The 13276-nt window shown below is 37.7% G+C and overlaps 1 protein-coding gene and 1 long non-coding RNA gene across 2 annotated transcripts; one reads left to right on the forward strand and one right to left on the reverse strand.

Moving 5' to 3' along the window:
• Positions 1-8485: 8485 nt before the first annotated feature.
• Positions 8486-11160, reverse strand: LOC121369424. The gene is made up of 3 exons (XR_005957615.1): positions 11075-11160; positions 9739-9783; positions 8486-8614 (listed from the first exon to the last, which is right to left on the reverse strand). It is a non-coding gene; the product is annotated as an uncharacterized LOC121369424 (long non-coding RNA).
• A 237-nt stretch (positions 11161-11397) lies between these two features.
• LOC121367277 lies at positions 11398-12884 on the forward strand. The gene is made up of 2 exons (XM_041491391.1): positions 11398-11863; positions 12877-12884. Exons 1-2 carry the CDS (start codon positions 11398-11400, stop codon positions 12882-12884), a joined length of 474 nt encoding a protein of 157 aa, XP_041347325.1.
• The last annotated feature ends 392 nt before the right edge of the window (positions 12885-13276 follow it).

Here is a 13276-nt window from a genome sequence, read left to right on the forward strand (position 1 = left end):
ATGCAAGAGTGGCCGTTAGATACCATTTATGTCACAACGAGTTGTTTTAAAATGTATCTAATGAGCAAAAGCGAGTTTGATGTATTTAAACAACGAGTTGTGAGATAAATGATATCTAACGGACACAAATTTATTATTCTATTTCTTACATATGCTCAAAAACCAGATTTTCAGCAAATTTTAACATCTTTATCGACTAAAAGTTATTTACAGCTGTTGCACTTGTAGCTAACTTATGTGTCACAGACACGATTGTCAGGTTAACTATATGTCACAGTGTAATCTATTTCCACTGTGTTGTTTTTTATTGGATGTTTGGCATTGGTGACCTGATCATCATCTAGGAATAGCCAGTCGTATATCTTAAAATTGTTAATACACGTATGTGTGTAAACAACCCATGTGTTATCAAAAATAACGCATGATGTTCTCACCAACAGGTGTTTAAGAAAAATGTGCAAAGCTACTAAAAGTTAAATTTTTATTATTTAGAATTCCTATACTATATTAATTTAGCTTTTAAAAGATTTTACATATATCATTATGTTTTATTTTTTGAATTGTTATAGTTAGACTTTAAGAATAGGTGTTCCACTTTGTAACATCTTTCAATTATAATTATATTTGATCTAACATAGCATGACGCATGACATTTTTATACATGTATATTGTTACCATTTTGTGCTTTGAATATGACTTTACACATTATCTGTTTTTATTGTCCTCATGTTTCGACTTTCTAGCAGCTCAGTTTTCTGAATCAGTTTCTGTGGTTACAAGATAAAGCCAGGTATATTTTCATTTTAGAAATACCTTCTTGTTTTTAGCAATTTAGTATTGGATATAAATTAAATGCTAACATCTTACATGATGTCATTTTAATTGTTTATCAGTTATTGGTCAATACAGACCAAATCATCCAATAATGGTGTACGATATATTACATCAATGCGTATTATTCGTGAGATCTTTTCACCATTGCGAGTGATCACTAGGGTAGTAATGTAAATTTTTGCACATCCATTTGAGAGAACACCGTCCACACTTTCTGATACTACACAGCGATATCCAGCATATGTTGGAGATACACTGAAACACATTGCCTAGCTACTTTATAGTGATGACCTACATGTCAAATGAAAAATATCCACTGAAATTAATACTGTAGGTAACACATTCAACACACAAGTTAGATGGGCGTTTTTTTTTTAAACGTGGTTTCTGAGAATATGTAAGAAGTTGAATACTACATTTGTGTCAGATACATAGAGGTTATTACCAGAGTGTTTCTCGGTATCGTCAGTATTTCAGGAATAAATTTTTTATTATTTGAGCCTCTGGTGAGCGTAGTACATTATTTTAATTCCTAATATATGATATTGACGATACTGAAACACACGAGGGTAATAATCTCTTTATCATATAATCTCAAGCTTAATACAAACTATTTTTGTAAACAGTATACGCAACTTTAATTCCAGTCAGCCATTATGCAGTATTCAAATGACGTAAGAATATGTGGTTTCTTTTTGAATGGAAATGATGTTAAACATGAGTTACATCATTTTGGGTAAATTTACATAATTATAAACTAGTGCTTAACATTTTTTATTTTCTTAATGCCGGACAGCTTTCAGTGTAAAGTTGCTATTAAAATGTTTTTGTTTCATGACTAGAAGTCAATTATGGAGTGCCGTCAATTATGGAGTGTCACCGTAGTAAGTTTGTTAATTTTTATCTAATTAAAAATTGCAAAGTTATAAAATTCTCAAAATATGTGATCTGAAAAATATCACATACTTTGCTTGCACTGGAAATGCTAGCTAATATATGATAAATACCTTTTTATCTTATGACACCTTGTTTAAAGATTTATCAATCTCATTTTTCCACTTAGATACATCATCTGTATTTGACATTGGTGTAGTATTCTGCATATCCAACACACATATTTTTTTAACACTGTTACATAATACAGAAAATATATATAACAACTGTTGATAAAACCTTTAAAGCCAGAAATAGAGGAAAATACACCTGTTACCAGTTATTATATCAAGTTTACATGCTGAGTGATCTAATTTTTACTTGACTTGTCAAGTTTCAAATGAAAATTATTTTATAAACAATGGCATTGAAAAATCACTGATATTGCAGCATTACTGGTTCAAAGTTTATTATTTTATTTATTACATCAGGGTTTTTTTTATACGTAATACACAGATTAATTATTGGTACTGTATTTCCGATATTCACATTCCCTGGACGTTTTAGCATTTTATTAATATTTAGTGAATTTTGTTGAGTTTTTTTCTTTCAGTTTTGTTTACATATATATACCTTTGTGTATATATATAGTTAGTTATTTATTTTTATATATATATATAAAGCCAAAAAGAACTTGATGTGTAATTTGTTATTTTTATTCACTGTTTTATAAATTGTGTTCAACTTATATATTTATTAATTTTCAAATGTTGTTATACTGATAGTGATCCGTTTATTTATTATTATTGTTTTTATACATTGTAATTCTGTTGTAAATGTAACATTATATACTAAACTCCTTGTTTTGTTTCTTTAATTTATTGGGTTATCAGGGTGAGAGTTTATGAAATCAGAGTCACATAGACAACTGTCCTGTGAAATGAACCAGCGTTGTATTACCTGAAAATATATACAGTGAACCCCTCTAAACCAGACACCCAGTGATGGTATCTGGTAAACAGTTGAGTTTTCAGGGGTATTCAGTTTACTGGGGTTTTTATTTTCTTATATAATTGTGTTCTATTATAATAGAATAAAATAATATTTAAATAGGGTTATTTATGATATAGATCAAGGAAAACATGTTGTCCAGTAAAACAGAAGTATTTAACATGCCATGTAAATATAATTTACATCTACATTTCATTGTTCGACATCACCAACCTTGTAAATCATTGAGTCTGCCATTAGTCCAGCTTTAGACTAAATGTTTCGTAAGTACAACGCCCGTCTTATAACATTTTCCCTAGAATATAACTGTTAGAACTAAGAAAACCCCCAGATACACTGACCTAATCTTCACAATTAGTAGGTGTACTAAAGGCACCTATATATATATATGGGAAATCAAGTAAAATTCAAGCCAAATGGGGTCCATGCACCCCCCCCCCCCCCTTGCCAATCACACCTTTTTTCCTGTACCCCATAACTTAACTCATAGAAAGTGTGGTTGCCCCTATGAGTATATCAATGTGCACATGATAAAAATATCAGTTTTGGTAGCCAACAGAAACTGCCTTATTCCAAGGCCAGTATACAAGTTTGAGACGATTACCTTTCATAATACAGTATACAACAAACAGAACACAAACAAATAGATTATGAAAATAATTGAGTTTATGACAAAAAATAATGATATGACACTTGCATTGAATTATTACTATATACATAGAGGTACATTGTAGATCGGTCTCTTGTAAATTAAATGCATTAAAAAAAAAATCCCATTTTTTAAAAATGTACAATTGGAGGTACAGTGAGGAATTCCCTGAATAAACATATTTTAGCAGTGACAAAGTGAGCCAAATATTTCTCTTTTTCTTTCAATTTCTCACTAAATTATTGCCCCTTTTCTCTCTGTGTCTTACTGAATTATTGCCATTTTTTTTCTGTTTCTTACTGAATTATTGCCCTTTATCTCGGTTTCTTATTGAATTATTGCCCTTTATCTCTCGGTTTCTTACTGAATTATTGCCCTTTATCTCGGTTTATTACTGAATTGTTGCCCTTTGTCGCTCAACTTATTACTGAATTATTGCTCTTAGAAGACCTGTCCATTTTTTCAACCTATTTCAATTTTGGGCCACCTTTGTAAAATGAAATGTATTCACACCTTACTCTTTTCATGATAACACCAAATCGAAATGAATACAAAAAAAGAAAAGAAAAGAAAAACCCACCCACATAGCTGAGCTTCACTTAAACATCTACATATATGCATCTTCTTTTTCTTTATTGGGGTGTGGATTAAGAAAAGTATTATGTCCTATTCATTTTAATATTTTAACAAAATTGCTAAATACATCATTTAAAAAAAAAAAAAAATGCAATATACACCTTTGACTGGCTACAAGACAGGCAAGACAAACAAGTGTATAGAATGTGAGTTTACATGGTCTAATAAGAATACAACTAAACATACACATCTCATTGTTGATCTGTAGACCAGTAAAATAGAATATTAACAACACTGCCATTTTATCCAAATCCAAACACCTTTGACCTGCCTATATCCAATCAAGGTTGACGCATATCCCCACTCACCTATTTCCCAGCATCTCCTTTGACCCGTCCTTTTAAAACAAAGATACAGACTGATTTCAGTTTGCTGCTGTTGTAGCATGGTTCTAACAGCCTTTTAATAACTACACTTACTTGTGCATTACATTTTCTTTAGAATGTTACTTAGAAACTGTGTTTTTTGTCATCCTAATGTATGTATAACCTAAATTGGATTTCACCTCCCAGTAATTTCATACTTAAATAAAACGCTACAAACATTAGAATGTTTTATTTATACTCTTCAAAAAAAGAAACGCAAAAGGGTACAAATGGGTTATAACTCCGATTTTATGTTTCCTACCGGTTCATGCTTTGTGAATATAAGGTCATTGCATGTCCCAAACACATTCCCACAGTTACATTCGATAAAACGCAGCTACTGTACAATAAAGTTCCAAAATGTGAATATTCGCAAAAACGCAGCCACGTGCAAACCATGTCACCACTGCACGTGCGTTGTCTGCACGTGCAACATGAACACCGACAGTATAAAAGTGCAGGGTGTTCGCTTGCCTGGCCTCTGTATCTGGCCGACAGTTGACAATCCAGGACATGCCACGTCTCAGTGAACCGCAGAGAAACAATGCCATCGGCCGACTAGACGCAGGCGAATCCAGAACGGCCGTTGCCAGGGCATTCCATGTGTCCCCAAGCACCATCTCCAGACTGTGGGACCGTTACCAGCAACATGGATCCCTAGATCCGGTCGACCACGGGTCACTACCCCCGGGCAGGACCGCTACATCCGGGTAAGCCACCTTCGGGAACGATTGACTACTGCCACCTCCACAGCCGCAGCAATACCAGGTTTGCGCAGGATATCCGACCAGACCGTATGGAACCGCCTACGTGAGGTAGGAATTCGTGCCAGACGTCCATTTCGAGGTGTCATCTTAACACCACAACACCGTCGACTCCGACTGCAGTGGTGCCAGATTCATCGACAATGGCCTCAACTGTGATGGAGACAGGTGTGGTTCAGTGACAAGTCCCGATTTCTGCTCCGACGTCATGATGGAAGATGTCGCGTGTATAGGCGTTGTGGTGAACGTTATGCGGCAAACTGCGTGCAGGAAGTGGACAGATTCGGTGGGGGTAGTGTCATGGTGTGGGCAGCCATCTCACACACTGGCAGAACTGACCTGGTCCACGTGCAGGGCAACCTGAATGCACAGGGCTACATTGACCAGATCCTCCAGCCACACATCGTTCCAGTTATGGCCAGCGCCAACGCAGTGTTCCAACATGACAACGCCAGGCCTCACACAGCACGTCTCACAACGGCTTTCCTACAGAACAACAACATTAATGTCCTTCCTTGGCCATCGATATCACCGGATTTGAACCCAATTGAGCATCTATGGGACGAGTTGGACCGACGCCTCCGACAGCGACAACCACAGCCCCAGACTCTGCCCGAGCTGGCAGCAGCCTTGCAGGCCGAGTGGGCCACCATCCCCCGGGACGTCATCCGTACTCTGGTTGCTTCAATGGGCAGGCGGTGCCAGGCAGTTGTCAACACACGCGGAGGCCACACCCGGTATTGACTCCAGATGACCTTGACCTTGGTGGTGTGTCCTATCACTTGCTCACAATGGACTAGAGTGAATTGTGAACAATCCTGCAACATTTGGTAATTATCGGACTCACCATTCAATAATTAAATCAATTCTCCAAATGTTACGACAATGTGGTTTTGCGTTTATTCTTTTGAAGAGTATATATACAAAAGTATTAGGAGGTATAATTCAGTTTAGGATACTATAAACAAGAAGAAAAACATTGTTTAGACAGGCACTGGTATGCTAAACAAGAAAATGTATTTACTATGTAATTTTATAGTCATTAAAAGGGTTCTATCGATCAGAGAACATTAGAATGGCAGGAAGCAGAGGACTCTATTTGAATAGGAAAGTTTGATTTCATATCTGTTGATACAGTCATTACACTGTAATACAGTATATCCACACCCTAACAGTCAAGGAGTGTTTTATCTGTTGATACAGTCATTACACTGTAATACAGTATATCCACACCCTAACAGTCAACGAGTGTTTTATCTGTTGATACAGTCATTACACTGTAATACAGTATATCCACACCCTAACAGTCAACGAGTGTTTTATCTGTTGATACAGTCATTACACTGTAATACAGTATATCCACACCCTAACAGTCAACGAGTGTTTTATCTGTTGATACAGTCATTACACTGTAATACAGTATATCCACACCCTAACAGTCAACGAGTGTTTTATCTGTTGATACAGTCATTACACTGTAATACAGTATATCCACACCCTAACAGTCAACGAGTGTTTTATCTGTTGACACAGTCATTACACTGTAATACAGTATATCCACACCCTAACAGTCAACGAGTGTTTTATCTGTTGACACAGTCATTACACTGTAATACAGTATATCCACACCCTAACAGTCAACGAGTGTTTTATCTGTTGATACAGTCATTACACTGTAATACAGTATATCCACACCCTAACAGTCAACGAGTGTTTTATCTGTTGATACAGTCATTACACTGTAATACAGTATATCCACACCCTAACAGTCAACGAGTGTTTTATCTGTTGATACAGTCATTACACTGTAATACAGTATATCCACACCCTAACAGTCAACGAGTGTTTTATCTGTTGATACAGTCATTACACTGTAATACAGTATATCCACACCCTAACAGTCAACGAGTGTTTTATCTGTTGATACAGTCATTACACTGTAATACAGTATATCCACACCCTAACAGTCAACGAGTGTTTTATCTGTTGATACAGATACAGTCATTACATTGTAATACAGTATATCCACACCCTAACAGTCAACAGTGTTTTATCTGTTGATACAGTCATTACACTGTAATACAGTATATCCACACCCTAACAGTCAACGAGTGTTTTATCTGTTGATACAGTCATTACACTGTAATACAGTATATCCACACCCTAACAGTCAACGAGTGTTTTATCTGTTGATACAGTCATTACACTGTAATACAGTATATCCACACCCTAACAGTCAACCAGTGTTTTATCTGTTGATACAGTCATTACACTGTAATACAGTATATCCACACCCTAACAGTCAACCAGTGTTTTATCTGTTGATACAGTCATTACACTGTAATACAGTATATCCACACCCTAACAGTCAACGAGTGTTTTATCTGTTGATACAGATAGTCATTACATTGTAATACAGTATATCCACACCCTAACAGTCAACAGTGTTTTATCTGTTGATACAGTCATTACACTGTAATACAGTATATCCACACCCTAACAGTCAACGAGTGTTTTATCTGTTGATACAGATACAGTCATTACACTGTAATACAGTATATCCACACCCTAACAGTCAACGAGTGTTTTATCTGTTGATACAGATACAGTCATTACACTGTAATACAGTATATCCACACCCTAACAGTCAACGAGTGTTTTATCTGTTGATACAGTCATTACACTGTAATACAGTATATCCACACCCTAACAGTCAACGAGTGTTTTATCTGTTGATACAGATACAGTCATTACACTGTAATACAGTATATCCACACCCTAACAGTCAACGAGTGTTTTATCTGTTGATACAGATACAGTCTTTACACTGTAATACAGTATATCCACACCCTAACAGTCAACGAGTGTTTTATCTGTTGATACAGATACAGTCATTACACTGTAATACAGTATATCCACACCCTAACAGTCAACGAGTGTTTTATCTGTTGATACAGATACAGTCATTACACTGTAATACAGTATATCCACACCCTAACAGTCAACCAGTGTTTTATCTGTTGATACAGTCATTACACTGTAATACAGTATATCCACACCCTAACAGTCAACGAGTGTTTTATCTGTTGATACAGTCATTACACTGTAATACAGTATATCCACACCCTAACAGTCAACGAGTGTTTTATCTGTTGATACAGTCATTACACTGTAATACAGTATATCCACACCCTAACAGTCAACAAGTGTTTTATCTGTTGATACAGTACATTATTACTGTAATACAGTATATCCACACCCTAACAGTCAACAGTGTTTTATCTGTTGATACAGTCATTACATTGTAATACAGTATATCCACATGCTAACAGTCTACAAATCTTTGATGCCTGAACACACTAAACAAATACTGCTTCTCCATAATTTCGAAGCAATAACATTTACAAATATCAGTGGCCTGTGTTATCATCGGAGGGGTCTTTTGAATGTTCTGGGTGAACGGCCTCTTTCTCCTCAGGTTTCTGAAACACAAATATTCAATAAGAAAAGCATGAATATTTAATGACACACCAGCAAAAAAAACGCCCAACAAAACAATGCACACAAAAATCAAACCACCAAAAAAAAAAAACAACCCAAACAAACAAAAACCAACAACAAACAAAAAACCCAAAACAAATAGAAAGACCACAGATAACACTAACACACCGGTGTTTCTTCATTACTGAAAATCAATTTTGAGTGGAATATAAAAGAAACCACCATATGTTTTGCTTCAAATATAGATCTGTTTCTTTGTCACTTTAAGATGGTTGTGTAAGCCATGGTCCATATGTTGGAGCTATAAAATATACCAACTGCAATGTAGGGTAAGTTGTAAATTTAGACCTTGTAAAAAACACTAAATATGGCACTTGCATCTATACTGTCGGGCACGCCGGAAGCAAGTAGACATTTTGAGCGAACAGAGATCGAGAGTGCAAATCAAAGTTTCTAGATGGTTCGGGTGTATGCTCCCCCATACAATTTTGAAAACTAGATATCCTAAAGGAAAGAAGGATACGTTTTATTTAGCGACACACTCAACACATTTTATTCACGGTTATATGGCGTCAGACATGATTAAGGACCACGCAGATATTGAGGGAGGAAACCTGCTGTCACCACTTCATGGGCTACTCTTTTTCGATTAGCAGCAATGGATCTTTTATATGCACCATCCCACAGGCAGGGTAATATATACCACAACCTTTGTTACACTAGTTGTGGAGCACTGGCTGGAGTGAGAAATAGCCCAATGGGTCCACCGACGGGGATCGATCCCAGACCAACTGCGCATCAAGGGAACGCTTTACCAGTCCACTGGGCTACGTTCTGCCTCTAGATGTCCTGAAATGCAATTTCCTGCATTCTACAAGTATAATTTATATCTGCCTTAAGATTTACTACCAATAATATTTTGTATTCACAATTACTGTAATACTAGCACCCCCCCCCCCCCCACACACACACACGCACCCCACCCCACGGCCCACACACCCCGCCGTGCCTCACTACGATTAGGGTTGTTTGAAGTTTTGAAAGGCCAGGTTAGCCATTACAAATGTACTGAACAGACTGCGTCAACGTGTCATCACTTGCTTACCACTTTCCTTGGTCGTCCCGGCGGCCTCTTTGGTTTAGGAACAATCTAAAAAAAACATATTAAAGCAGTCTATTATTCACTTTAAACCACGTTAGTAAAGAAAAAACAAATGCCCATGTACCTTAAAATGTAATACGACGTAACATTTCATTCATGTAGAGCTTTTTTAAGATTTAAAAAAAAGAAAGAAAAAAAAAGGTTTGTGTAGGCGGTAGTAAAATTCCTTTGATATGAAGCGGAAAACCGTATAATGAAATTTTTGTGTAGAAAAACTAACGAATGAGCGTAAAACCTACGTGAAATGGCGTAGCGATGACAAGCGCCGCACGTGGAAATAATAAGCCTTGTCACACTAACACAGACGACATGTGGCGCTGAATCATAACTCAATCACAAAGCTCGTCACAAACCTACTCAGCAAATAGTTTCTCCAGAAGTCAAGAAGAAAGAAATAAATGAAGGAAGAAAGAAAGAAAGAAAATCATAACGATCATCAAACGAAGGCCTGTCTATTACGATTAATTTTTAACAGACTGTTTATGAATTGATCACGTGTTGATGTCGCGGGAGTGAAAAGAAAAACAAATAAGGGGACACTGAGTTGTAAACGAAATATAATTCACTACTACAAGCGTAGTTAGTAATGTCCAAACATAATACAAAGATGTAATGCGGGATTGAATGTCAGTAAGGTGGGATGAGGGTGACACGGTTAAATCCCGGACACCATGACAGGCGCGTGTGCAAGGGGCATTTTAGGAGTCGAACCCACCCCACCACCCGCTTCAAGATTTTTCCCCCCAAATATGTGGGGAGCATGACCCGACTGTTCGTATAAAGTTCGCCCGCCACTGTCAAGACCCTTCCTTTCTGTGATCCCTTAGTATACTTTAAACGTGAGGGACATCGAATCTGCTGTACGTTTTGGTATCCGAATTGGACGCGCCTCAACCATAAACGTACTAGAGCAAATTCTAAAATTTGGGCAAAACCGTTGATATATTCGGACAAAATGTGCTAACTTGAGCCTTTTTACCATATATTTCCATCGTTCTACTCGCAAATCTAGTTGTAATTCATGTAAAAATGCATATAGTGATTCGTTTGCAACCCTATATAGCTGTGTAGCCCCGTCCGCCCCCCCCCCCCCCCAAGTCACGTTTTCGCACCTTCTTACGCCACTGATTTGTTGTCCAGATTCGAGCATTTTCGTTTAATTCGGGCAAAAACCAGCCTGTCCCCCTACAACCTTAAGTAGATATGGACACGTTAAAAGACACGAAGGGGTCCTGTCCCAATCGAAAGAAGAAACAATGCTGTTTGGCGGACAACTTACGATTTTCACTTTGGGTGGGTTTTTGTTTTTACTGCCTTTTGGTCGTCCTCTTGGCCGTTTCTTTTCACTGGCGTCTAATTCTACCTGAAACAAAGTCAAGAAAAGGGTTAGCACGTTCAAAAGGTTTCATGGTAGACATTTGGAGGCTATATCTACTCAAATTAAAATACGATGCATCACTGACCAAAATAATGGCTGATGCTATTTCATATTTTGAACTTGTGCATACTGGATCATCTCTTTGGTGAGACTTGCACATTTATTAATTTTTTTTTATCGTTTTAGATGAATTGACGGATTTGATAGCTGTGGTGGCAGTACTCATGACGGACGCCACAGGTGGAGCAGGATATGTTTTAGATGAATTGACGGATTTGACAGCTGTGGTGGCAGTACTCATGACGGACGCCACAGGTGGAGCAGGATATGTTGTAGATGAATTGACGGATTTGACAGCTGTGGTGGCAGTACTCATGACGGACGCCACAGGTGGAGCAGGATATGTTGTAGATGAATTGACGGATTTGACAGCTGTGGTGGCAGTACTCATGACGGACGCCACAGGTGGAGCAGGATATGTTTTAGATGAATTGACGGATTTGACAGCTGTGGTGGCAGTACTCATGACGGACGCCACAGGTGGAGCAGGATATGTTTTAGATGAATTGACGGGTTTGACAGCTGTGGTGGCAGTACTCATGACGGACGCCACAGGTGGAGCAGGATATGTTTTAGATGAATTGACGGATTTGACAGCTGTGGTGGCAGTACTCATGACGGACGCCACAGGTGGAGCAGGATATGTTTTACTTTCGCCAACATCTGATATCACCACTGTTATGACAGTGATTCCTAAGTGCATGTCATCACAGCTGTACTTATTTTAATGAACTGTCCTGTGCTAGTTTTGATTAGTAAACTAGTATAAGAGTGGCTGTCCTCCTTATGGCGGTGCAAGAAGTGAAATCTACAGTAAAGGATCTCCTCGGGAGTGGCTGTCCTCCTTATGGCGGTGCAAGAAGTGAAATCTGCAGTAAAGGATCTCCTCGGGAGTGGCTGTCCTCCTACAGACAAGCCACTAGATAAAGATTCATGGAATCAACCACTATTTTGACAAATGCCCATTCGACTGCACTGTGCAGAGATACGGCCCTGATCACGTATTACAGTTTTGTCGTTCAGACTTCAGAACATAAAAATTAAAACTTGGCACCGGAAGAAACGAGTGTCAACACAAATGCGTATTTCAAATTTAGCATTTATTTCATAACCAAGCTTCAAACCTGTATTTTATTATTTGTTTTGCTTCGTGACAAGTTAAAGCACAGAATGGAAATTTTAAACGAATAATTCGTCTAGTTTAGTTGATGGAATTGCTTTCCTGTGTACATAAAGAAAAACTATATTAAATAGCTGTTAAGGGTAAAATTAGCGATTTGTTGTGTTTATCTATCCCAGTGAATACAACAGTAGTTGAATGGACCTTGTAATTCGAATCAGATTTATGTTCATATAATTCTATAACCAACTGTGTTATCGAAAGTTGATCGGTTAATGAAAACCGATTATAACCGATGATCGATGATGAAATCCCAACTGATTCCCACCACTACCCCTCACCCCCACCAGCAGCACCACCTTTTGAAACATGAATTAATATATTACAGGCCCCTCCAAAAGGGGAGGGGGGGGGGGGTTAAACATTTGAAATAAAGTACTTTTCAGGGTTTGCCATTCATTTAACATACATGTTTTCTCAGCATCTTTTTAATGTAATACTATTTTATAAGCAATAAGAACAGGATCATAACATCTGAAGATTAATAAATTCAATTTCGCACGGTTTAGAGAATTGTTTAGTTGCTGTTTAGATTGTTTTTTGTTGTCGTTTTGTTCCTGTTTTGCTTGCTTGGTTGGTTGTTTTTTCGTTTGTTTTTATTTATTATTACTATTTTTTAATCCTTCATTTATGGCGGGGGCGAGGCGATGTGGAGGCGGGGTCGAGGCGGTGTGGAGGCGGGGGCGAGGCGGTGTGGAGGCGTGTACTAAAACTAGAAAACTGCGCAGTCTGGCGAGTGCGAGGTGGTGTGGTTCTACGTTCTACGCAATTCTATAACCACATAAGTGATTCATGGCCGCAGTCACATTTTTACAATATCCCGTTTACTCTGCCATGTGCAGAGATACAATGCCGATTGCATA

Source organism: Gigantopelta aegis, chromosome 3 (genome assembly GCF_016097555.1).
Source record: "Gigantopelta aegis isolate Gae_Host chromosome 3, Gae_host_genome, whole genome shotgun sequence".
Lineage (NCBI taxonomy): Eukaryota > Metazoa > Mollusca > Gastropoda > Neomphalida > Peltospiridae > Gigantopelta > Gigantopelta aegis.

Coding starts and splice junctions, on each gene's coding strand:
- LOC121367277 (XM_041491391.1), top strand. CDS start 11,398: ATGACGGACGCCACAGGTGGAGCAGGATATGTTTTAGATGAATTGACG.